Source organism: Nuphar pumila, chromosome 7 (genome assembly GCF_984573655.1).
Source record: "Nuphar pumila chromosome 7, dmNupPumi1.hap1.1, whole genome shotgun sequence".
Classification (NCBI taxonomy): Eukaryota; Viridiplantae; Streptophyta; class Magnoliopsida; order Nymphaeales; family Nymphaeaceae; genus Nuphar; species Nuphar pumila.
The window spans coordinates 23,794,146-23,820,746 of record NC_143255.1 but is presented as its reverse complement, the minus strand read 5'-3'; the positions used below and the strand labels follow the sequence as shown (position 1 = coordinate 23,820,746).

General features: G+C 37.9%; 2 protein-coding genes across 3 annotated transcripts; one reads left to right on the top strand and one right to left on the bottom strand.

The window, feature by feature from the left end:
- The first annotated feature begins 8,745 nt into the window (after nucleotides 1-8,745).
- LOC149831539 (CRM-domain containing factor CFM3, chloroplastic/mitochondrial-like) lies at nucleotides 8,746-19,289 on the top strand. Of its 2 annotated transcripts, none has more exons than XM_090013948.1 (11): nucleotides 8,746-9,826; nucleotides 11,927-12,422; nucleotides 12,515-12,645; nucleotides 15,376-15,726; nucleotides 17,068-17,224; nucleotides 17,316-17,608; nucleotides 17,744-17,803; nucleotides 17,924-18,013; nucleotides 18,102-18,270; nucleotides 18,620-18,754; nucleotides 18,877-19,289. In XM_090013948.1, the coding sequence occupies exons 1-9, from the start codon at nucleotides 8,942-8,944 to the stop codon at nucleotides 18,255-18,257; spliced, it is 2,619 nt and encodes an 872-aa protein (XP_089870074.1). In that variant the 5' UTR covers nucleotides 8,746-8,941; the 3' UTR covers nucleotides 18,258-18,270; nucleotides 18,620-18,754; nucleotides 18,877-19,289. The 2 variants fall into 2 exon arrangements, with proteins under 2 accessions (XP_089870074.1, XP_089870075.1); XM_090013949.1 differs by having other exon boundaries at nucleotides 18,682-18,754; nucleotides 18,877-19,010.
- Nucleotides 19,290-21,411: 2,122 nt separating this feature from the next.
- Nucleotides 21,412-26,601, bottom strand: LOC149831538 (GABA transporter 1-like). Its single transcript, XM_090013038.1, has 9 exons — nucleotides 26,497-26,601; nucleotides 25,525-25,582; nucleotides 25,066-25,254; nucleotides 24,867-24,988; nucleotides 23,433-23,477; nucleotides 22,925-23,111; nucleotides 22,544-22,674; nucleotides 22,165-22,356; nucleotides 21,412-21,883 (listed from the first exon to the last, which is right to left on the bottom strand). Exons 1-9 carry the CDS (start codon nucleotides 26,599-26,601, stop codon nucleotides 21,488-21,490), a joined length of 1,425 nt encoding a protein of 474 aa, XP_089869164.1. The 3' UTR covers nucleotides 21,412-21,487.

The following is a 26,601-nucleotide window of genomic DNA, read 5'->3' as shown; positions in this document are numbered from 1 at the left end:
TTATTCTTAATTCTTTTGTTTCGCTTTTCCTACCTTTCGAAGGTACACTCTCGGGTTCCTAACTCTGATTCAACCAATCCAAATGAGGGGTTTATTATGCAATGCATTTTATTGACATCATTGAATTAAAGAATCTGTGACCTCTTACGAAAGTTCCACTGGAGCGGTCAGTGACCGAGAGAAACTCCCAGTGGTCCAACATAAAATTGATTCCTACTCTAGAGAGATTCTAGACATACCATCTAAGATACCTGGTAGTTTGCCTCCCTACGATCGGATACTAGGAACCAAAGGAGATGTCATTGCCCTCCAAAAACCAACAATGGTCAACCAGTTGTGTGTACCATCAGTCTCTCTAAAGTGGTCCCCGGTCCAATGAACCTGATTTGAATGAGTCATGAGTGTTATTTAATTATTAGGCTCATCAATTAAATTTCATGTGCTCACAACATACACCCAGGCTCACAAGCCTAATCTCCATACCAGGGATTCCATAACGCAAGTTTGTTTTGACCCATTCAAACAACTCAAAGTTTACACCATGAGCATGGCCTCTATGAGGCAATTATGTGATTATATGCATGAATATCTTTTCTTTTCTTGGTGTATTACAGACACCCATAGGTTCCACCGAACTCAGACTCACATCCGAGCCACACACATGCTTATATCACATATCATTATCACCATACCATATGCCCACATGCATACATAAAGGCTACACACACAGACAATCATGATCATGCTTTAATAAGCAAACAACTTATGTAACCAATTAATTTATATTGATTAAAGTCTTATGATGCATAATGTTCATTAACATGCTTCTCATATGAATGATTATAAATCAAGAATAACATAAAATACATTCAGCTTGCATTCATATCAAATCAAATTCTAATATAAGCATTCATAACCATGTTGGACAAGGTAAAACACAACTAGGCATCAATACATGTCATACTGTCCACTTCGGATCCTTGTTAACCTGATTTTGGAAAACCCACCAAAAATCATAAGAACCAAATTTTATTGAGACTACCCTAACATCTCAGGAACGCAGTCCAAGAAACAGAACTGAAAAATAAATCATAATAAAATCAGGAAAATTCTGAGACTGAACTCTATTGAGAAAAAATATGAGACATATCTTGTCAATTGTAGAAATTCATCTTGGATTGTTGAATTTTCTAAGACTTATAGGTTCATCTTTTGACAAAAACCTTTTTACATGATATTTTTATACATGTTAACTTTCACCCAAATTTTTTATAATTTATTTTGATCAGTTTTAATTTAGATTTTAAAACTATCATAATCTCTCATCGGAATAGTCCTACTGACAGGGCAGAAAACTTGTGCGCTATTGCAATAGACATTTTGTCTACAAAATTGATCCAAATGTAACAAAACAAGATTCTAAATTCAAGCCCTTGAGGTGTAAAACACTCTAATATTTTAATTTTAATTTATTGACTTTTTTTTTACAGCCATATCAATTTTTTAAGCAACTGGTCAGAACAAAAAATGAAAACAAAATATCCAAGATTCAAACTCATGCAAGATCTGTTAAGCAAGAACAAGATTCATTGTATAATCCATACAATTGCGACTTTTGATACTCTAAACATGTTTACAACATCATACAACACATCTTTGATCATATTCATACTAATCTTTCTAAAACATTAACATTCATCATCCAAGAATGACCAAACCTTCATGGAATATCCCAAATATAATTTCATGTATGCAAGAATCACAAGAAACCTTAAACAACATGAAATCATGGTTTATTTATGCAATACCATACTGTTTAATCATGTTACAAATGAACTAATCTACCATATATGCTCAATTTAACCTTTTTTATCATAAAACATCAAAATCTTAAAAAGTTTTTGCCAAAACCTTCTTCAAAAATGACTTTTGCATACAAGAACATGGATTCAAGTATATATCAAATTTTCAAAACTTTTAGAAATTATATTTTATCAATATAATTTAATATTAACTTCTTAATCATGCTGGAATAAATAAGATCTAACAAATAACAAGATAATAAGTTTTCCTAAATCATTTTTCATATTGAAAGCCCAAAAATAGTCTTGTTTCGAAACCATTTTTTATTTTGATTCCACGGAGAAATGGATCCACCAAAAACATGTTCTTTAAATTGAAACCCAATATTAGAGAGGTGTTTCAAGGTCTGATCCTCATTGGTTCAGATCTGAAAATTGTCCCTACGTATATTACATGCATTTGGATAGATCTATGTCTATGAGATTAATGTATCTACTTAATCGGGTTCTCAAACGTAGAATAGCATTTGTCTTCCATTTTTAAACCTTAGAAGAGCTTCAATGGTTACTGAAAAATCTCTAAAAAAGAAAAAATAAGGAAGAAGAAGAAGATAGAAGAAAAATAGGAGACTAGAAGAAAAAGGGGCTTAAAAAGCCCACCATAGGGGGCCATCCCTGCCCCCCACCCCCCACCCCCCCACCTATGGGTCTCTCTTTCTCTTACTAGAGATAAGACCTATCTCTAGTAACTACTAGGTGTGCCCCACTAGGTAGGTCAACCCACCTGGAAGCCCCCTTCTATAGGACTTTTAACAAAAACAAAACTCTTCTTCTTGAAGAGTTCCAACCAACTAAGGACTCTTTTGAGTCCTACTTGAATAAAAACCTATCTTAAATAACTAATATGGGGTCCACTAGAGGAAGATATCCCACCTCTCTAGAATCCTCTACTTTTATTTAGATTAATTAATTAAATATTTTTTATAAAAAGCAAAGTGGGTCCCACCGAGGTGGCACCCCCTTGGGTTAAGATCCAAGTGATCTGGATCCACAACTCCAGATCTGAGTCCAAACCCAATTGAGTTGGATCTAGGAACCAAACAAGAATTCAAAACCAAAACTCAATTTAAAGATTCATATCCAAACATAAGATCCAAATCAATATTGAATCCAAAACTTAGGTTTGAATCTAAACATAACTCATTCAGGATCCATAAAACCCTGAGTCACCCCTGAACCTCTGTGAGGCACATTAGTAGCACTTGGCACCCCACTAGGCTGGGCATGACCCCACTGTGTCTCTTTTGGAACCTGGTTTGAGTTCAAAATACAGTTCGATCAACTACACTCTCAAATTTTGCATGAATTTAAAACTTGTACTACATTAAAATTGCAAGTGTTACATAAACCATCTTCCAAGGAACCTTTGACATACCTTAAGATTCTTTTAACTGCTTGAAAATGAGATTGTATGGGGTTTTGCATAAACTAACTGACATAATTGATATTGAAGGATAATTTTGGACGTGCAATAGTGAGGTATTATAATGACCCAACCAAGCTTATGTAAAAAGTAGCATCATTAAAAGGATCATCTCCTTTTTTGTTGGTTTTAGTGGCCATGGGGATAGAAATGGGTTTACAATCTTGAATATTTTTGGCTTTCTCAAGTATGTCTCATGCATATTTTGCTTGGGACAAAACATTCCATGTTTGTAGTACTGAACTTCTATTCCTAAAATGAAATGAAGCTTGCCAAGATCTTTAATAGTGAATTCACTTCCTAATTTCAAAATAAACTCTTTTATGAATTCACCATTATCACTTTCGAGTATCTTGTCATCCACATAGATGAAGAGCACAAGACTACCTCTTTTGTTATGATAAACAAACATAGATGGATCAACAACGCTATAGAAAAACTCATATTCTATAAAAAAAATACTCAAACAGTCAAACTAGGCACGAGACGAAAGGCTTTTTCAAGCTCGTACAAAGCTCTATTGAGTTGACAGACATGTTCAGGATGCTTTGGGTCTTCGCATCCAAAAGGTTATTTCATAAACACTTTCATTTAAAAACTCATGTAGGAAAGCATTTTTGACATCAAGTTGTCTAATTTCTCATTTCTTGATTGTAGCAATTGTGAGAACAATTTCTCAGTTATTAATTGGTTTAATAACTGGAGAAAAAGTATCATAATAGTCTATACCCTCAACTTGAGTGAAACCCCGTGCAACTAAATGTGCCTTAAGCCTTTCAACACTCCCATCAGATTTTAGCTTGACTTTGAAAACCTATTTTGACCCCACAATATTCTTGTTTGGCATTTTTAAAACAAGATCCCAAGTGTTATTTATCTTAAGAGCTTCAATTTGCTCATCCATCGTGGCCTTCCAATCAGGACGAAAAAGAGCAACACGAATATTTCTTGGCTCTTTGGGAATCCCATTTTCATGAATGAGAGCAGATTTTGGATTGGGTTTAAAAATACCATGCATGCTGCACGTTTTTATGGTTCTCACAATTTGGTTCAATACAGGTCTTTGGTTGTTATTAGGGTATGAAACCTCACCTTGTTCAAAACTTTTTGCTTGATCCAAACCTTCTTTATGATTGCCTTGCTGTCGACTTTCATCTTGATATGGACGGTTTCCTTGACCACAACTTTCATTGATCATCCAAGAATCAAAGTCGTCTATGCCAAGACTTTCAAAGAAATAATGGCCATTCTCTTGATCTGTACATGCATTTTCATATTGTTGATGATGTCTCATGTCAAGCTGTTGGTGAACATTTCTGTCACTTCTCTCTTCTGTATGGATTTTGCTAGGGTCTTAAGACTTTTTACATATATTTTTTTCAGTCTTCGTAAGTGAAAAAATCATTATTAGCATTCTCATGTTCATAAAGAAAACCAGGTTTCTTGTAAGCCAGTATATTCTCATAAAAAACATGATAGAAAGTATACACTTTACACATTGGAGGATGATAACACCTGTGTGCTTGGTGCTATATCCTAAGAAAATGCATGGTAAAGACTTGGGATCAAATTTATTCTTAGCATACTCTCTCAAATAGGAAAAATATCTATAACAAAAAACTCTAAAATAGATATTTTTCAAAAAGCTCAAAGAAGAAGACATTTTAGTGTGCTAGAGGGCAACCTGTTTATTTAGAAAACTACTGTAGAAAAAGCCTTCGGCCAGGAAATTTTTTGAACCCCAACATGAAAAACATTGTTAAACCCAAGTTAGTGACATTTCTATGTTTGTGTACAAAAACACCATTCTGTTCGGGAGTCATTGGACATGAAACTTGATGTTTTATTCTGAAGCTGTCAAGTTATTGATTAAACCTAAGATTTTCAAACTCACCTCCTCCATCTGATTGGAATACTTTAATCTTGGCTTTAAATTGACATTCAACATATTTATTAAAGTGCACAAAAGAATCAAAGAAATTAGCTTTTTTCTTAAGGGATAAAACCAAGAGAGTCAAGTTTTATCATACACAAATATGACGTAAAAAGTAATATTTTTTCCTTGAATGAATAGGGCTTGTCCCCATAAATCCAAATGAATTTTATCAAAAGGTGTCATGCTTTCATGTTTAGAAACAATAAAAGGAAGTTTGCATGCCTTTCGGAGTTGGCAACTCTCACAAATAAAACTATTGGTCTTAGGACTACTACTAATATCAATAAAACCACTCTTAGAAAGAAACTTAATAGCACCGATCTGCGGATGTCCAAGCTGCTAATGCCATTTATTTTTAGGAGCACTTCAAAAACAATTTGAGAAAAATGCTGCATGATCAGATTCTTTGTCAACTCTAACAGTGTATAGATCACTTTTCTTGCATCCCGTTGCCACCACCCAATCCATTTTCCTGTCCTTTATAGCGCAACTGATTAATGAAAATTTAAATACGTAAGGACAGTCAGATGTCAACTGGCTGACAAATAATAAATCATTTTGAATATGAGGCACATATAAAACAAATTTCAAAAATATAGAATTTACCTTAAACTCGATTTTGGCTTCACTGGTATGTGTGATAGAAAGACGATCACCATTTCCCACCATGACCGAGTCATTATCGTAATAAGACTTCATACTAAAGAGTTTATCTGAGTTACATGTCATATGTGATGTAGCCCCAGTGTCAGTAAACCATACAGAATCTTGACTATCTGCCATAGTCACTGCTGTAAGTGCTTGTTGAATTGATTATAACAATTTATGATTGTGTGATTCTTTTTGTTGCATATCTTGCATACGATCTCTTCCTTTGTGCGGTTTTTCTCACCCCGATTTGGGTTTGCCCCTGTTTGATTATTGTTGTTTCTTTGATTTTCATTTTCTCACTGTCTCTTGTTGTTGCTGCCACTTTGAGAAAAAATATGACCTCTGGAGTTGAAACCTCCTCCTCCTCCTCTGCATCTATTCTTATCTTGATGGCTAAAAAAGGCCATTTGGGGCTACACCTCCCAGATATGAATATCAGTTCTAGCTTTATGACTCTATAGTAGAGGAACCAACTTTGCATAAGATGGCAGGTGTGCTTTTAACATGGAGGTCATGAATGATTTGTAACCTTGACCAAGTCCTTGTAAAAGCCAAAATACTTTGGCCTTGTCATCCACGGGCTTGCTGATTGAAGCAAGGTCATCACATATGGCCTTGAACTTCCCTATATTTTCGGTCAAAGAATCTAAGCCTTTCTTAAGAGAAGTCATATGTTGAATTAGATTAAAAACTCGTGCTCCTGCAAGTCCTGAGCAAAGGTTTCTATGAGAGACATTCAGATCTCATGGAACATTTTTAAACCCACTGTAATGCTGAGAACACTCTCGAACAAAGTACTGATTATTCATCTTTTCAGCGATCTATCTGATTTTCGCCAAGCATGGTAAATCAGATTGGATACTTGTTTAATGGTAATGGAATTTCACACGTTTAGGGTGGCTGGGTATGGGTACGGTGACACAGGTTGAGGATAGAAGCAACTTGAGGCTATGAGAAGTGAAACTAAGCTTTCACTAGGCAAGCTCTGATACCATAAAGAAAAGCTAGACAAAAAATATTGAGCCCATGTCCACGAGGCCAAACCACAACACATGTTTCATTGTTAACTGATACATGAAATATACAACAAAAGGTCCAACAATGGCATCAAGGATTTTGCCAAAAGAGGCAATAAGAACAAAGAGAGAAGGGAGATCATTTTATAGGACAATCTTAGAAATTATCCTTTTATCTCTTCCTTTTCCCGTTTCTATTTTGATCTTTTTTTTCTTTCAAAAGTCTTTCTTTTTTGCAGTATCTTTCCTTCCATTGGGTCCATCTCTGTTGTATTTCCTTTTCATGTATACAACAATATCTTTTGCTGCAACATCTTTCATTTTATTCAAAATGCTGCCCACTGATCTCTTTCCTTTTCTCTCCAGGAGACCTTCCAAAACCTTCATTTTCTTTTTCATTCACGTGATTTCTGTCAGCCATTAACACCCAAGCCCTTACGAAACTCACCAATGAGAGGCACTCACACATCCAGTAAAGTATGAACTACGGACTATTATGAGGACTGAATAGAGAAGGTTTTAGAATCATGAGAAGTCCTTTAAGGCCTCGTTTGTTTCATGCAACTTTCATAGAAAAGTACTGACTTGGCAATCTTGATGTAATCCTTTCCCGTCGTAAATGAAATAAATATCAAATCTATCATGGTGAGAAAGTACAATGTTGGCACAACTGGGTCTTAGTTTTTGCATGTGTGAAGGCTAAAAAGATATTTTTATAATAAAAAAGTTGTGGTTTTGAATGTCGAATTTTTAAAAATTATAGGATTTTTTGAAAAACACATCATTTTTGTTGTACAATATGATCATTTTTTGAAAAATATATTTATTATTACCTAATGAGCTTATACGGGTCAAGTTGAGCGAGTACTCATTGTTGATATTCAGCTTATTGAGCTTAGTTTATAAGTTTGAATGAACTCTTTGCGAGCCAAACATGAGCCAAACCATGAGCAGCTCGGCTTATTTTCCTGCCCTAGTACTATGCACTCGTGTCACAAATACACAAGGATACGAGGACATGTGATGCATGCTGGACTTGCAAGCTCAAAAGTTTTTTGAAAAAATAGGACAGGACATGAAATTTATAAATTTTTTAATGATTATGAAACTATTTTTTGATATTTTAATATTTAAAATCAAAATTTAATACTAAAAAGTTTTAAAATTGATTAAAAAATTAAAATCATGGCCGTACATATCAGTGTTTACATCAAGCACACCAAACCAGAATGGTGTATCCTTGTGACATAGCTATGCACCAAATTGTAAAAAAAATAGTAAGACACCAGGACCAATTTTTTTTTATTTTTAATTTATAACTATTTTTTTGATATTTTAATGTGAAAAGATATTTTTTTATTGAAATAATACTTAAAATCATTAAAAACATTAAAATATTGGTCGTATGTATCGGTGTCAGTGTCAGTGTCTACATGTCCAAGTATGTTCACTGATATCATGAAAGACACGCTACCAAAATGAAGTGTCCCTGTAACATAGTCAATAAGATAGAGGTGATTATAAAAAAACTTAAAACAATGGGGTGGCGTACTGGGGTGGGGCATTGGCATTGGCTGCTAGACCGTCTGTCAAGATTCGATTCTCATGGGCGTCGCCCCTCTGCCCAAGCCAATGAGTAGCTTAGGCCCGGGGCAGGGGTCCTAGCCTCGGAGTTTTAAGTTAAAAAAGAAGAAAAAAGATAGATCCTCTGTCTGTGGATGCAATTAACCGGTCGGATACGGCTAGGTCATGCTGCTCCTTAGATCAACGTATCCAACTAAAACGGATCCGGTCATGTCGGATATCCGATCCATAATCATATCTGTGACATCCCTACGAGCAGGAAGAGTTAGAGTTGGACCAGAGATGATATTTCTCTCTCTCTCTCTCTCTCTCTCTCTCTCTCTCTCTCTCTCTTTTGCTCTTGCAGCAACACTTGAGATTGTTTCTCCCTCCTCTCCGGTATTCGAAATCCTGATTCTTTGGCGTTGATTTTTATGAATATCTCTGTTTCCACGAATTTCTTGCCCGCTTTCGTGTTTGTAGTCCACTGATGGCGTTTTCATCCACTCGGCCTCTCTACCCAACAACCCCATTGCTCTTCAGGTATGGACTAACGCACCCACCTCGAAGAGAACTCCATTTCTCCTCTTCTTTGTGTCGGTTTTCCTACAATTCCGTCGATTCAGAGGCCACTAAGGAAAACCCATCTAGGAAAAACGATGGGTTGTATTCTTCGAGACCCCAAACGCTTCAAAACCGTTCTAGTGTGAGAAAATTGGGCACCAACAATGGGTGGTTTGAGAAATGGGGAGATACCAATCTTCCAAAGAAACCCCAACCTGTATTGGACTACGGAGATGGTGAGGTCTCCAGTGAAGAAGAGGAGGGTGGTGGAGATTTGGGGTACGATTTGGAGGGAGATAGGGGCGGCACCATGGATAGAATTGTGGAGAAGTTGAAGAAATTCGGCTATATTGATCAGCCGGCCCGCTCGAAGCTCGAACCGAGCGAGGAGAGACGCCCAGAGAAGGGCTCGGTCGAAGACATTTTCTATGTTGAACCGGGCGTTCTGCCGAATTCGAGAGGCGGGTTCTCTATGGAATCTCCGTTGGCCGCCCGAGGCTTCGGGGACGACGATGGGGAAACGCGGTTTCCGTGGGAGAATCGGTCCCAGAAGGAATTGGAAGAAAGGAGCTTGGCTAGGAAGAGAAGGAGCAGAACCTCATTCGCGGAGTTAACGCTTCCCGAAACCGAGTTGCGGAGGCTGAGGCATTTGGCCATTCGGACGAAGGGGAAGACGAAGATTGGCGGGGCGGGGGTTACCCGGGAGATTGTGGAAGCAATTCATGAGAAATGGAATAAATCGGAGGTGGTCAGGATCAAATGTGAGGGAGCACCTGCACTTAACATGAAGAGGATGCATGAAATCTTGGAGGTGAGTGTTTTCCTGGTGGTTTGTCATGTATCCATTTATTTGCTCTCCCACTTCATCCATTAGAATTTGTAATGCCTAGGAATGCTTATGTGTTTGATACTTCAACTAGCTGCAGTTAATTGATGTTCTCCCATTCAATGGGAGCGTGAATTATGAATGAATGGGGAAGGGGAAATGAGACTGTTAGATCCTATCCCATGTAGATCAGATAAGGCCTGATGACGATGATGGTGGTGGTGGTGGCAATTAAGTAATAGGTTACTTATTGATGCTAGATTGCCCAGTTTGCATATCCAAAAAATGGTTTTATAGATTGGAAAGAATTTAGTGTTCTTAAGAAAGATTGCTTCACTGGTCAAGTGTTTCCTATTTCCTCGAATCGGTTTCATTTTTTTCCTATATTCTACTGCAATACAAATTTCCACTCTTTACTGCATGTTAAATTGCTAGTTTTTCTGTGGATACGTGTGGTAGGCATGTTTTAATGAACTACTGCCTGATTTCAAAGTTTAGCACGCTGACATTATAGTAATACTAAGATCGTTGGTACATATGTCAGGGACAAGCAACTTAGGTTTTCCTAACTCGGAAATTCCAGAAATGAAAGATAGCATAAAACATAAGGCTTGTTGGCCCAGCAGTTGCAGGTCCTGGCGAGTGGGTTAGGCTCGAAAGTTAGAGCGTCAACATATATTGGACATGGACTACGAAACTTTAGTATATTGTTCTTCTACTGTAGTTTTATTTTCTGAAAACCTTTGATTATGACTTCTGGGTCTCATTTTCTGGAGGGGGTTTAGTGTGAACATCTTGAAGCCTGTGCATATTGTGCAACTAAGTGCTTATGGTAAGAGTTTGGAGAAAAAGAAATTCTTCCATATGTATTTTTTAGATGAAATTATGGCTTGTATAAAACAGGATTATTTATATAATCTTCTACAGACTTTTTGTTCAAGAGCCTAGTGAATTTTCTTTCAAGATTAGAGATGGTGAGATCCAACAAGAGCAACACTTAGAAGTATTACATCCTTGGCCATTTCAGTGATAGTTTATTTTCAACATCCATTTGATGTTGGCCTGAAAGATCTTCTCTGAAATGATGAACTAGATGTGTGCAGAAATATCGTGTGCACCTTAAAAGCATGTACATTCCTCTGTAGCTGAGCCGTCAAGCAAGTATACACCGACCATCATAGAAGAAAGCATAATAAATCCAAATGAACAAGGAGAATTAAAGGAAAAGCCCATCATCTGTTTCTTCTTCCAGTATTGCTATGCTGAATGATTTGACAAGTTAAATAAGGGAACACTTGCCATTGTAGAGAACTGGCATGTGCACCAACTGTCCTTAATGAGTGTCAATCCTGTTGGCTTGATAAACATTCCTTTCTTAGAGAAGAGATTAATATCTCCTTTTTTCCTCAATTGCTGCCACTTGTTTGTATTTTCTTTAACTGCTATTTTTATTCCTTTCATTTTTTCTTTAAATTGCTGTTTGTTTCAGAATCACATCCAAGATGCATATACTTGCTGAATTGACTTGTATCAGATCACTTTTAAGTTGTCAACATATGTTAGCTGATCGTAACTTTTGCATGTTATACACTTCAATGTATCAGTTACTTTTTGCCATAGTTGGCAAACTCATGACTCGGGCTCGGATTGGACCCCCTACTGGGTCACTGAGTCAGCGGGTTGACTCGGTGACTCAGACGAGTCAGGACTCTATATTTTATAGTCTAAGCACATGTCTAAGACATGGAAATAACTCAACTTCAAGCTAATATGTCAAATAGATAAGTTACAAAAACATATAATTATACATGATTATTAACATTTTGAATTTGAACAATATTGGATTCTTCATAAAAAGTGACTTTATATAAGAATTATGCATTAAAATAACAAAATACATGATAAAAATATATATTTTATGGGTTGGATCAGCAGTCCTGAATTGTGACCCAGTTGGGGTCCGATCCGGGTCTACTCGCCAGGTTTGCCAACTATGCTTTATGCAATTCAGGATTAGTTCTGCTTGGTAAATCATAAAGCTTTTTACATATTCACACTAACTGACTTTTCTTTTGTGCTTATCAGAGGAAGACTGGAGGAATGGTGATATGGAGGTCTGGGAGCTCTGTTTCATTATATAGGGGGGTGAACTATGAGATTCCTTCTAAGCAATCAGATAATCAACAAACATGGAACAATCACAGAATTGGTCCCAACTCACTTAATCTAACTTCTGATAAGGCAGACAAGAGTTCAATGAAAAATTATTTGGTTGGTAACAGGCAGGCATCACATGCAAACACTGCAACCACTAATGAGGAGGAAAATCTTTCAGAATCTTCTAAGGAAGTCAAATACGAACATGAAGTAGACAAGCTTTTGGATGGTCTAGGTCCACGGTTTACGGACTGGCCTGGCTGTGATCCATTACCTGTTGATGCAGATCTTCTCCCTGGTGTGGTTCCTGGCTACAAACCCCCTTTTAGGCTTCTTCCATATGGGGTCAAACCTCATCTTGGAAACACAGAAATGACATCTCTTCGGAGACTTGCTAGGGCATTGCCTCCTCATTTTGCATTAGGTATGGCTTTGCATATGATTTTTCACCCATTTGAGTTTTGCATAGGTATCTGTGTTTACCCTACCTGGCAATCCGTTATTTTCCTTCTATAGGGAGAAGTAGGCAACATCAAGGCGTGGCTGTGGCTATGGTGAAGCTATGGGAGAAAAGCTCTATTGCAAAGATTGCTCTGAAGCGTGGTGTTCAGGTTACTTGTAGTGAGAGAATGGCTGAAGATATTAAGGTGATCATCCTATATGAGTATCATCTTATCAGAGGTAGCATTGAGGCTTTTAAACCTGTTCAACATAACTTAAGCATGTTAATGTGTTATGGCTGGTCTTCTTTTTAGGCTACAAAGTCTTGCTTAAGCAAATTGAGAATGACAAATATTTACATCCTGTTTAATGGTACCATTGTTATAAGATTCATGGCTTACTTAATTTTGAATACTTGTCTCTTGCTTTCTGCTTTCCTCAGGTTAGAGTTTTTTTTATCATAGTAACTGCTATGGCTATACCGGCCATTGCGATAAATGATTTGGGTATTTCTGCCAAATCTGAAATTACTGTCACCATGATTTTAGTATGGGAAGCATCAGTAATTTTTTTGTGCACTTCTCTCTCTACACACACATGCACGCCCCAATTTTATATCTTTGATCATCAAATGTTAGGCCTAGCCTTTTGGATGTGTTTAACACAATCTATTGACAGTCTGGGTTGGTTTGGTAAAAATCAATGGGTCATATGATCAAATCTACTTTGCGGCCAAGTTGTGTTAGTCTAGCTCTTGGTCATGCACTTGCTTCAATCTTGCAGTATCTAAATGGAAAATAGTCCATGTTTTTTGGATGTCCCAAATAAAACGTAGATGCATAATGTTGTCTTAGTTGTCATAGGCGCTAGGCGGAGCCTAGGCGGTGAGCCCCTAAAAAGGCCTAGGCGGGGCCTAGGCAGCCTAGTCGGGGCCTAGGCAGCCTAGTCGGTACTCAAAAAAAACAAAACAAAAAAAAAACATAATAAGAAACATGTATACAACATAAAATCAATCAATAATAAGCAATAGACAAATAATATGTTGTTGAACATTATAAAACAATTATATTACATAACCTTAACCTACTCAAACAAATTACAAATAAATTAACAATTGAATAAACAAACCATGCAACTAACAATGTGAATGAACAATACACAAAAAATAAAATCATGTATACAAAAAAATTAACAACAACAATAGACATAATACAAACAATAGACAAATAATGTATTTTTTCTTCTTCTCAACAATAGACATAATGCAAGCAATAGACAAATAATTTCTTCTTCTTCTCAACAATAAACATAATACAAGCAATAGATGAATAAATGTCTTCTCTTCTTCTTCTTCTCCTCCTTGAAGAAAAAAACAAATGATATGTCTTCAAAACAAAAAAAAGATCTTCAAAAAAAAAACTTCAAAAAAAAAAGCCTAGACGGTGACAGCCTAGGCAGCAATATAGAGACCTACTGCCCAGACTTGGTCGACCAAGCAGTGGGGCTGCGCCTAGGTCACCTAGGCCACCTAGGTGGTGCCTAGGCACCATCTTTGACAACTAAGAATGGTGTACATTCATCTCTCTCTCTCTCTCTCTCTCTCTCTCTCTCTCTCTCTCTCTCTCTCTCTCCCTCTCTCAACGTATACTAGGGATGGCAGTGGACTGGGGCAGGAGACAAGGTCTCCACCCCCGCCCCGTCTCAAAAAAATTTCCTCCATCCCCGTACGGGTTTTGATTTTAACCTCCATCCCCGGTCCATTCCCTGTTTCATGTCTTCCATCTCGAGTATAAATGGGGCGGGGCCCCGTTTCCCCGGTCCTTCCACCGCTTCAACCTTCTGCCATTAGAGGAAGGAGAGGAGAGAAATGGGAACTCGCGTGGCTCGTTAAGGAAAAGAGAGAAAGGAGAGAGGAGAGATTCAAGAAAGGGTTTTATGTTAAGGTTATATATATATATATATATATATATATGATTTTATAATATGTATAAGATTATAATAATAATTTCCTTAATGGAGATCGGGGACAGGACGGGGTGGGGGCAAGAGTAAGTCCATCGCCGCCTCCATCCCTGCACAGGTTTTGATTTTAACTTCCATCCCCAGTTCATTCCCTGTTTCATATCCTCCATCCCCGATCCAAACAGGGTGGGGCGGGGCCCCGTTTCCCCTGGTCCACTGCCATCCTTAACGTATACACATGCATATGCACACACAATGGCACAGAAGGCACACACACACACACACACACACAAATATATATATATATATATATATATATATATATATATATATATATATATATATATATATAGAGAGAGAGAGAGAGAGAGAGAGAGAGAGAGAGAGAGAGAGGAATGTGCTTGTTAGGACCTTGCAGAAGTTGTAGTAGCAGGTATTTTTTGCTTAATTTGAACCCATTACTCAAAAGCATGATTTAGATCAAATTGATTTAAAGAGAAAAGTTGAATCTTTTGTCCTCAAGTTTTAGTACAATATGAGCCACTGATCTTTTGCCACTGAAAAACACATCTGAGCATGAAAAATGTGCATGTTTTCTGCTAAGTAAACTATAACAAACACATGTATAGGTTCGGTTAAGCACAAGACATGCAACTATGATTTTCACAGGGTCCTGATGAATGCATTCTTTGATACATGTGTGTGTGTGTGTGTGTGTGTGTGTGTGTGTGTGTGTGTGTGTGTGTGTGTGTTGCATCAGCGTCTTTGTATTTATTGGTTCAGTTAAGCAAAAGACATGCAACTATGATTTTTACAAGGTCCTGATGAATGCATTCTTTGATAAGTGTGTGTGTGTGTGTGTGTGTGTGTGTGTGTGTGTGTGTGTGTTGCATCAGTGTCTTTGTATTGTTTCAGATGAAAAAGGCTTTCAATATTGTTCTCCGTTGAATATATTGTACTTTGTCCAAATGCAGATTCTGACAGGAGGCACACTCCTCTCTAGAAACAAGGACTACATTGTCTTCTACAGAGGTAAGGACTTTTTGTCTGCTGAAGTAACAGAAGCGTTATTGGAGAGGGAAAGATTGGCAAAGGCCCTACAAGATGAAGAGGAAAAGGCACGGTCAAAAACTTCCCTCTCAGTTGTCTCAGATGTACAGCCAAATGGAGAGCCTCATACTGCTGGTACGCTGAGCGAAACACTTGAAGCCAATGCTCGTTGGGGAAAGAAACTGGATGAAAAACACAGAGATATGATGCTGAGGGATGCAGAAAAGGCAAGGCATGCTGATTTAATGAGGAAACTTGAGATCAAAATGGCTTTGGTAAGTTTAAGAGTATCCACTTTGATTGTGTGAACTAAGTGCTCCTACTGCCATTTATCAAACTACCATGGCTTTCTCCAGACTGTTCTTCACCTGGTTGAGTCAACCTTCATGATTTTGCCTGAAGGTCCAACTATCACTTTCCAAAATTAATGAAACACCCTTAGAATCAAGACCTGATGCTAATTATCTTCTGCTAACTACCAAAATGTGCTGAGAGATGAGAAAGTATGTAGCTTTTGTAAAAGTAGCAGAACCTCTCTTGAGTTTCTTTGCCAACACTTTGAAAAACTGATGGGGCTTGACATGTGGATTGCTTTTTTGTCAACTTAACTGGTTTGAACATTTTTGACTGCCATATTTACTCCCTCTAGGCTTCAGTTGAACTAATAACTTCTTGCTTAGTCAAGATTTTGAACCAACTCTATTGAAAATTTTCTGGTTAACCACAAATTATCTTCAGATCTATCATGAATGGTTCATGGATGATTGAGGAAAGAAGCTAGAAGATGAACTTCTTTTGTCATCTTGCGACGGACAATCATGATCTTATTGGTTGCTCATGCCAACCTAAATGCACATGATTAACTAAATTCAGCTTCAGGTTGTCTGCAAAAATTACTGTTGAGCAGTCCGACTCCCTCTGTCAGCCTGTAAATTCCTCTAGCATGACCTTGCATGCATTACCGTGATCCTCTTTTGATGGATCAAAGCTTAGTTGTACCTTCTTTTGATCTGGCAAAGGAACTGCAGTCACCCCTTGTGTTTATATTATGTCTTCTGTACTTTTGGTTCTTCCAAATAAACATTATAAAGTACCTTGTTTTCTTTCAGTTTTCCTTTTTTTTACTTCTTGTAGAAATCTAGAAAAAGTTCATATACTTTTATTCCTGTAAATGAATTGCCTGTATGGTCTCACAGGTATATGCAAAATAATACAAGGAATGAAGTAAACAGCTTCATGTGGAAAAGCTAATTAAATGGTGTGCTATTGATTTAGTTTTGTGGTACTTCAGTGCTATCTATGAAACTGATTAGCATTTATGTAGTGAAGGCACAACTAGGACTTGCTCAGTGAACCTAAGAAACATAGGCATTGGCTGGCAACTATGATGCTGTTCTAGTTGCCATGCAAAGTAGGTGACCAAGGCAAGCCATGTGACCTCCGAGGCATTTTCTTATTCTCATTTTTTCTTTTGTTTTTTGCAAATTTTCACTGCATTACTGTTCCAGGTGGCTGTGTGAGGCCCAATTAGTAGACATTGCCTAATGCTTTTGATTACATATATGAGCATCTTGATGAAAATTGTACTGTGAATGTCTCTTGCTCTTGAAAAACAGGCCCAGCGTAAACTACTGAAAGCAGAGAAGGCATTAGCTAAAGTAGAAGAATTTTTGAAACCGGCAGAGGTTTCGGCTGATCCCGAAAGCATCACAGATGAGGAGCGGTTCATGTTTCGAAAACTTGGCCTCAGAATGAAAGCTTTCCTATTACTGGGTCAATCATCTACTCACTTGGAAAGCATCCCTTCCCTTGTTGTTTATGACTTGAATAGGAAGTTTTGACATGATTGTGGTTTAATTTGCAGGCAGGCGGGGAGTTTTTGATGGCACAGTTGAAAACATGCACCTGCACTGGAAATATAGGGAGCTAGTTAAAATAATTGTCAAAGCAAAGAATTTTGGAGAAGTGAAGAACATAGCATTGTCTCTTGAGGCAGAAAGTGGAGGCATATTAGTGTCTGTGGATAAGATATCCAAAGGATATGCTATAATTGTTTACCGAGGAAAGGATTATAAAAGGCCTCCTACTTTGAGGCCTAAGAATCTTTTGACAAAGCGCAAGGCTTTAGCTCGCTCAATAGAGCTTCAGAGACAGCAGGTGCCGTCACCATTGCATGAAAACAAGCACTCATATTTAGTCTTGTCTTAGCCATATACAGCCAAGTAATTGCTTTGTATAAATGCTATATTATGTCATGAGCTGATTCTGTTTATGTTGGTTTTCTCCCGACAGGCAATCCAAACTCATATTTCGAATCTGCAGAAAAGGGTGGAGACATTACAGTCTGAGCTAGTATGTGCTCCATTTTTGTTTTCAAGGATGCAATCATAGAAAGAAAACATAACAATGACGCCCTAAGTGTAAGAACTAAGCCTGATGTGATTCATTCACCTGTGTGCTATCCTATTTCAGGATCAAATGGAAAATATCAAGGAACATGGAGATGAGGAGCTATATGCAAGGATTGATACATCATATTCTTCAAATGATGAAGATACAGAGGTAATGTGTCTCTTAAGAAACAGAAACTGACCAGTTGCAGGTTCCATGGAAATATAACCATCCATAAATCTCCCTTCTCTTTTGAAAGGATGAAGGAGAGGAAGCATATCTTGAGACCCATCAGATTGATGAAGATCTAGATGCACTTGACAACCTTAAGGAATCCGACATTAATTCCTTTATGGAACATGATGAACAATCTTCTGAGATTGCAGAAGGGGGAGAAACAAAATTGCATGATTGAGAAGAAATTGCAGGTCAGAGTTGTTTCTTGTCCATATCTGTTATGCTTTTATTACTTTTAAGCATAAAGAACAAGAACAATGCTTAGATGGCCGTCTCTTGTGGACTCGTAGGCGTGAAGTGGCGTTATACCAAATCCTTTCTGGTTTGATAGAGTTATCTACCTTTTTAAGTCAAAATATTGCAAACGAAGAATTCGATGACACAAATTTTAACATTTAACAAACCCATTTTATCTTAATTTCCAATGTTTCTTAAATCTTTTGACAAATTCCTTTTCCATCTTTCGATTCCTACATGAAAATGACTTTTCCTCCCAGTTTTGTGCAAATTTACACTCATTGTTGAATGTTTTTTGACAAGGTACTGGGGCATATTTGTCAATAATGTTCCTTTCTGCCAATGACTTGCTTCCATGACATTAGCGCTCACATGGGAAAATCAAGTGTCTTGCATCCGTACTTAGCAATATGGGCAAGCCCAAATTTGTGTCTCTTGGTATGATTCAGGCTTCTATTTCCTCTGCCCTTTATGCTACTTTTCATTCTATCTTCTCACATTTCCACCTTTACTAATGGTAAATCTTCCTAGTTTTAACTACTATTTTTCCATGGAATCAGTCCTATGTGAGGAACTGTAGTTCTAAGGGGCTAAGCCTGTCGTCTGCTGGCTATGAAGGATCAGGTCCTTGTTCATGAAGAAATCATACCTCAATCATGTTATTTCATGGGAAGAAATACCACGTTTGTGTTGGTTCAACCAAGACAGCATATAATGTGTATCTGGCATATTTGTCCCGCAGCTGCCGGATGTGCAGGAATCTGGGTTTTGTGTAGTACTCATCTCCATGTAACCATGTATACATGTCTTCTGCAACTTGCAAAGATGTAAAATGCAGGCCAACGTTTGTTTCTCCAGTTAGTTGCAATATTGCAATATTTACGCACCCTTTTGTTTGTTGTTGTAATTGTTATTTTTTGTCAAATATTTTTACAAGATTTTAGTATAATTTAAATAAGTGCCTAATGTATGGTGAATTTATGTTTGCACACTGCACGTTTCAAATATTTAAAGAAATTGATTCACTTTTTCAAAAGTTCCTCGGTTGGCTTCCTGTGTTACTTTCACCCTTTGAAGTTACTTATTTACCATAACTGTAGCTGCAAAAATGGGGGCTAAACAAGTGACATTAATAATTAAAAAAGAGAGAAAGGTTAGAAGTATTATTTTAAAGAGTTAATCAGAGTTAGGTAACATAACTGGTAACTCATGCAGTCATCTGAGCAATTTCTTAAAAAGGTAGGGATTTATCTTATGAAGATTGAGGTGACTAAACGTAAATTTGCAATGTGGTTGGGCCCTATGTGTAAATTACCCAAGATTTTTGTAGCTACGTGACTAGGGAATTATTCATTCCCGGTGTCATATGTTTCATTGTGTCAGTTATTGAGCACACGCGTTACATGGTTCTGGATTTGGAAATTTACCAAGAAGCATCGTTGCCACAGGCCGAGAGAGAGAGAGATGTGCAAGCCGAAGCGTGATCTCCTTGTGGGCAAAGGGTAAGCTCATGAAGTTTTACGCTGTCAGGAGTGATCTTAAGTACGGCAGACAGAGTCAGCACAGCTAGATCTCTGAACCTGGGGGTGGTTTCTCCGTGTAAATATCAGAAAAACATTCATGGTTTGCTGCAGGCATTTTCCCAAAAATGGATCAGATTTTATTAGATCCAAATCCAAGTAAGAAATGTATGGTGTAGATCAGGATCTCACTTTGATCCGATATGGTAGAGTTGACTCCAGATCGGTAATATATGTGCTAATTGCTGGACCAGGTAAAAAGCAATAAAAACAAGGTCATTTACATGTTAAAATTGAAACTTGACCAGATCTTGTATCTGACTTAGATCTGACCTAAAATACTGACTCAAATCTGACTTGAATCCACATTCAGATCTTATTGTAAAGATCTAAAATAAAAAAATAATGTATGGGATTCATATTAGATATCCGATTATATCCTATAAGTTGCAGCCCTAGCCACTAACCCAGTGCACAACAGAAAAGTGTGGTTTACATGGTTCTACTGCTGCAGGCCTGGTCCTGCCTAACAGCCACGGATGATGCTGAGAATGACTAAGGCTCTGTTTGGGACCTGTATTTGAGATGGAGATGGGAAGAGACATGAGGATTCACTGAATCCCCTACCCCTTGCTGTTTGGTAGTAGGGGTGGCAATCGGGTTGGGTCGGCGGGTCAGAATACCTCAACATGAACACGACCCGTTTATTAAACGGGTCGGATGTGGCAAACACGAACACGACCCATTTATTAAACGGGTAACCCGACACAACACGTCGACCCCGTTTATTAAACGGGTCGACCCGATAACATAGACATAGATAAGTTTATATATATATATATATATATATATATATATATATATATATATATATATATATATATATATATATGGGTTGCGGGTTGATGGGTTCGTGTAAACGGGTTGACCCGCCCGCCTAACCCGTTTATTAAACAGGTCAAATGGGTTGGCGGGTTGACATACCCCTAACACGAACACGACCCGTTTAATAAATGGGTTAGGCGGGTCGACCCGTTTACGACACGAACCCATTTAAGCTAAACCCTAACCCGGCTAAGAAGCGGGTTGGCGGGTCGGGTCAGATTTTGCCACCTCTATTTTGTAGTACCAGTTTTGGAGATGGGAGTGAAGATGGCCTCCCATACCCCCATTTCAAAAACATCTTAAAAAAAGGATATAGTTGATGACTCTACTCTCATCACCCCTTTTTTTCACTCACCATATATCTTATCTCAGTTCCAACACCGGCTCCCAAAATGGGAGCCTAAATTATGCAATCTAAAGAAGTGATATTAACTACGCGGACACAGAATTTTTCATTATTTACTTGATTATTATTTTTTGATATTTTTATATATAAATTGAAGCTATTATAAATAACTAATAAAATTTACCATATGTTAATAAATTATTTACTGTGCGTATCATGGGAGTTTCATGTGTCGTGCCGTGTCACAATACATGGCCAAAAATAGCGTGTCTGTGTGACAAAGGATATCATCTGTCAACTTCTAATAGGTTTGATTTGTAGCATATACCAATTTAAAAGAATGAGATTTAGCATTAGCAAGATAAACTTGATAGTCCAACAGATCATCAATGTCCTCTTCAGTATAAATTGCAAAGCCTTTTACATGTCATAGAAGAACTTATAAGTCTTGACATCTTTGACAATAGATCTTGTTGCACCAATGCAACCCAGTATTGCAACAGCAGAAAACAAGATAGCAATGGAATAATTGAAGAATCGGAGCAAATGGACAAACACCACATTCTTTGGCACCTTTGCAGCTTTTATGAAAAGCAAAGCAGGGAATACAAAGTCTAATGGAGTGAACCCAACAGCACCGCAGATTGCTACAAAGTCCCCAAAGAACGGCATTGCAGCTGAAATAGTAGTAATCAGAACCATGTAAATTGAGGTGAAAACAAGCCGCACCACATGTTTTCGCCAATTGGGCTTGCTGTATATGTTTTCATGTTGCATTTTTTCCTCAAAGTAGGCATATGTTGGTCTGCAATATATCTGTAACAGGAATAGATGTAGAACAGGGAATGATTTTACAATGCAGAATCACTGAAGTGGTGAAGCTTATTCACAAGAACAGAAGCTGAGAATTTAAAATGTGGCAGCAAGGATGAGAAGAAAAACATAGAAACACAAATTCTACACTTCCAAAAAGTTTCAATATCGAATGCACAAGGTGATCAATATTTACTTATCACTATTTAATGAAATCGAACTAAACAAAGGTCACACAAACAACAACTTAGTAATAAGACATGATCCAACACATGCTAGTATACCTGGAAGCATCCTGATATTTGTATGACAGCAAATATATTTGCCATTACAACTGTCCATTCTGGAGTTGTAAGTGAAGCTAAAATATAAGGCTGAACTCCAGATCCAAACGCCCAATAACCAGTAAAAGCTACTTGCCAATAAGATAAGATGATAACTCCATAAGCAAGCAATACACTTTTATACATATTCATCTTCACAGGTTCCCGTAAGGTACTCTGATAAGAGAACGAAGTTAATGAACAGTATGAACTGTGAATACAAACAAATTCTTCAGTTTCAATTTTTTATATAGTTCATGCATATTTATTACTATCAGTTGATTAAGAGAAACATATGAGAAGAAAAGTAATAAAGTTGAAATCAAGAAGTTAATCAAACCTGTATTTCTGGAAGCATTGCATCTCCAAATGAAAAAGCAATTGCCCCCAAGGCATTAAAGGCCCTAAATATCTTGTTTGATGTATCCCCTTGTAACTGGTGGCTAACTGAGCTACGTTCTATCTTTGTTCCTACAAATAAGTATCCAATTCATAACCATGAAGGTGTTGTGTTTTCATCTCAATCTAATGCCAAGATTGTTTTTATCAGCTATAGCTTAAGCATGCTCATTAACTGTATAATATGAAATTAACAAACTGTAACGATCATGATGGTTCTTAACCACCTAAATCTGCAATTCAAATGGCTGCAGCTGTGTACGTATTAAACTTAGAAGTCATAAAGAGACCTACCAATGAGGATAAAGTAACAGTAGCTCACCATTATATATAGTCACGCCAATGGTTGTAGCAGCAAAGCCAATGGTACTGAACGTGCAAACTGCATTAACCAACCGCAATGAATGGATATCAGGTAGTTGTGATAGAAGTAGCTCAAAGGCACCGAAAAATATGATGAAATCCTGCAACGTCAGGGTGCCATTCTTGTGATAATACTTGTAAACTGCCTGCACAAATACAACAGATGTGGTGATATCACAACTCCTTTCAGATTGCTTCCAATTCAATTTTTCTTAGTTGGATGCAATCCATCACACACACACACACAAAATAACTTCCCGGATCTATTTGAACAACTACAGGGGAAAAATCCTAAACACCAGCCTGACTTCGCCATAACAGCAACAAGGATCTATCTACTTGTTATCAATTGTTGGGTCATAAGGGGTTGTTTTATTTGCAGTAGTTCAAACATTCAATGTCTTTCTTCACATCACATGAAGATGAAATCATCCTTTGCTTCAACATCAAAACTTATTATTACTAACCTTCAGGCTACTGCCAGCAGCTATATGTATAGCAATGTTATTGCCCAAGGAAGCCACCTGCTGAAAGAAAGCCACAGCCCAATATCCCCAGCGCCCTTGACAAAAGAAGCAATCCACTATAAAAACCAAAACTTTCATGCCTAAAACCTAATAAAAAAGACAATGGAGTCAACAAAATTGTGTCAATCTTTAGAGAGATGGCTAACAAAACTCTGCTATATAAAATAAGTATCACCACCAAATATTTTTGAAAAGTGCACTCTGGCACATCAAAATTTCACAGAGAAAGGGCCCATTTATTTCATTATCAAGGGAATGGTCTTTCGTGAGAAAGGGCACAGATTTCTAAAAGCTCATCCCAGCTCATCTTTCCCACAAAAGTTCTTTCATACAGGGGGGGTATGAAGGGACTCAGCTGAGCTTGCCATGCTCATGCTCTACTCATTTACCTAAATGAGTTGACTTGTATCTCGGCTCGCCAAACTAAATTTTCAAGCCTAGCCAAAAGACGAGCTGCTCATCTCGTTTCCCAGACCTAGGGCACCTTTGGAAGCGAGAAAAACTCTGATAGGAAAAGAAAGTTTTGCCTATGAAAAGTTTTGATACGATAACTTTTTTAAATGAAAAGTTTTCTCTTGTTTGTGTAGCATGAGAAAAAAAATTCCGGATTGCTGATGGGTGGTAAGTGGTGGTGGTGGTGAGATGGATGGTGGTGGTGGTGGAGGTGAGATGGTGGGCAGTGGTGACAGTGCTGAGATGTGGTGAGGTGCTGTGAGAAGGGTGGTGGAGAGTGTAAATCACCATTTTCTATTGTAGGAAACATTTCTCCACCCAGATTAATGTTTCTTATAAAACATGTACTTTTTAAAAAAACTCTCAGATTTTCCACTTTGCATCACTTTTCCTATCTCTTTTTTCTTCCAAAAGTGCCCCTAAATTTACACTTGAAAAGAGAAATGTGGTGGAAAAAACTAGTACAAGCATGACACTTTTCAACAATGATTTCCAGTTTGCATCACTTTTCCTACATCCTTCTAGCTTTCAAACTTGCCTTTAGATTTACACGTGAAAAGAGGAAGGTGGTGGAAAAAACTAGGGCCCACTTGTACCAGCATGGCACTTTTCGGCAATGATGCTGGGATATTTGTTTCCTCTGTGATGAGAAAGGAAGAGAAAGGGATGGCAGCTCAGCAATTTCCGACTAAAACTACATGAAAAAAAAGGGCCCTGTACACAACAACTCTAAAGAAACACGATCAAAGTGCACCAACAAAAGAAGTTACACACAACTCATCCATAAAAATGTATGAGAAACAACGGTTACTTCTAAAAACACGCAAAAGGTCAACACATTCGATCCGATTCTGAATTTGAAGCAGAAAAAATTGTGTCAAGAAACAATCAATTTGCAAGAAAAAGCAAGAATTACCAACCGAAAATACTGGACGCGAGCTTCCGGTAGCTCGTTTGCTTCTCCCCATTCCATCCCCACAACGAGGCAATCAAGATGCTTGAGTACCACGTCACCAGAGTCGCACTCACCAAGCTAAAAACTCCTAATTCCCACAAAAAGGCAAAACATCAAGTTGGTGCTTGTGATTCATGGCTAATAATCAAGGGGTATGCTTCTTACCAAGAGGCCAACCCAAGGAGGCGAGGGCGAAGGGCAGGGGTGCGTACGCCGCCGGCGTCGCGATCGTCGTGGCGAGATGGAAAGCGGCGTGCTTCCAAGTCCCCTTCCCCGCGCCGGAAACGCTTGAGACGTCCATGGTTTCACCACCAAGCTCCCCAATTTCTCTTTCCTCCTCCTCCTCCGATGATACTGAGTTTGAGTTTGTAGTTGAAGAAAGTGCATGAGGAGGCCCATTGAAGATGATGGTCTGCTGATGGTGATGGATTTCTCAACGAGGTTGAATCAGACGGTCAAAAAACTCTTGATTCCTGCAAGAGAGAGAGAGAGAGAGAGAGAGACGCCTTGTCCTTCCTCCACGCAGTTTTAATTAAAATGCTTTGCGAATTTTGACTTGTCAAGGAAATTACCAAGCGACCCTCAGGGTTGTAAACGGTCCGGGCTAGATTCAGGCCCTATTACCTTGTAAGTTGGAAACACTATTAACTCCAATGTCAACTTGGTCCCACCCACCAAATATCTTAATGGTAGATACAAAGTCACATTTGCATTGTTCATATACCACGTAAGGCAGGGTGGTCGTGGGGCCCCACCCGGGGATTTTGCCAGCTTTGGTAAGGGTTCCTCGTCATAAAAAAAATCAGGTTGGGTACCAGACGGGGTAGTTGGGTATGGGTTGGTCCATTCGGTCATGTTGCAGTCTGAAGCCAGATAAATGTGGGTACAGATTAGTAAATGGGTCGGGTTCAAGCAATGGTGAAATGATCTCTCAGTTGAGTTTGGCCCAACCGGTCCAGTTTAGTAGTCAAGAAGAATCGGGTCGAGCTTTTGTGTGCTTGGGTCTGCATCATATCTGTTGAGCTTTAATGGGCCTTAGATTGGACTGGCCCGATGTCCATCCCTAATACAAAGGCTACCTGACAACCGATGAGAAAAGTAAGTGGTGATTATAGTCAGAAATTTCATTCTAAGAAAAATCTCATAATATTTTGAAAAGGCAAGTTTTTCTCGAGAAAATCTTTGAAAAAATCAGTTTATATAAAATTTAAAAATATACATAAAATATATATTTTTTAAATGAACATAATATATAAAATAATAAAGTGTTTTTTATCATGAATATCAAGTTAGAAACACGATAATTTTTGTGAATATCCAAAAAAATGTGCAAACCTCCATTAACTAAACACTCCCAAACGTACTACCTTCACAAATATGATAAGACCTTCTCATATCATTATTGTGAATATCCCCAAAATGTGTGAATCTCCTTTTAACTAAACACTCCTGGTATACGACCATTCAGGAATATGGTAACATCAAAAGTCTTTAATTAAAGAAGGTTTACATGTTTTTGGGACATCCACAAAAATAAGTGTTTAAACTCTTGATGTTCAGGTTTGGGTTTGGGTTTGGGTTTGGGTTTGGACCTACCATGGTTGGCCTCTTGTAAGCTATGAAAGCACCTGGCAGGGCAAGAGGGAGGTCTGGTGATTGAACCTCTGGATATGCTTCTAGAAATGGCACAAGGAAATCCAT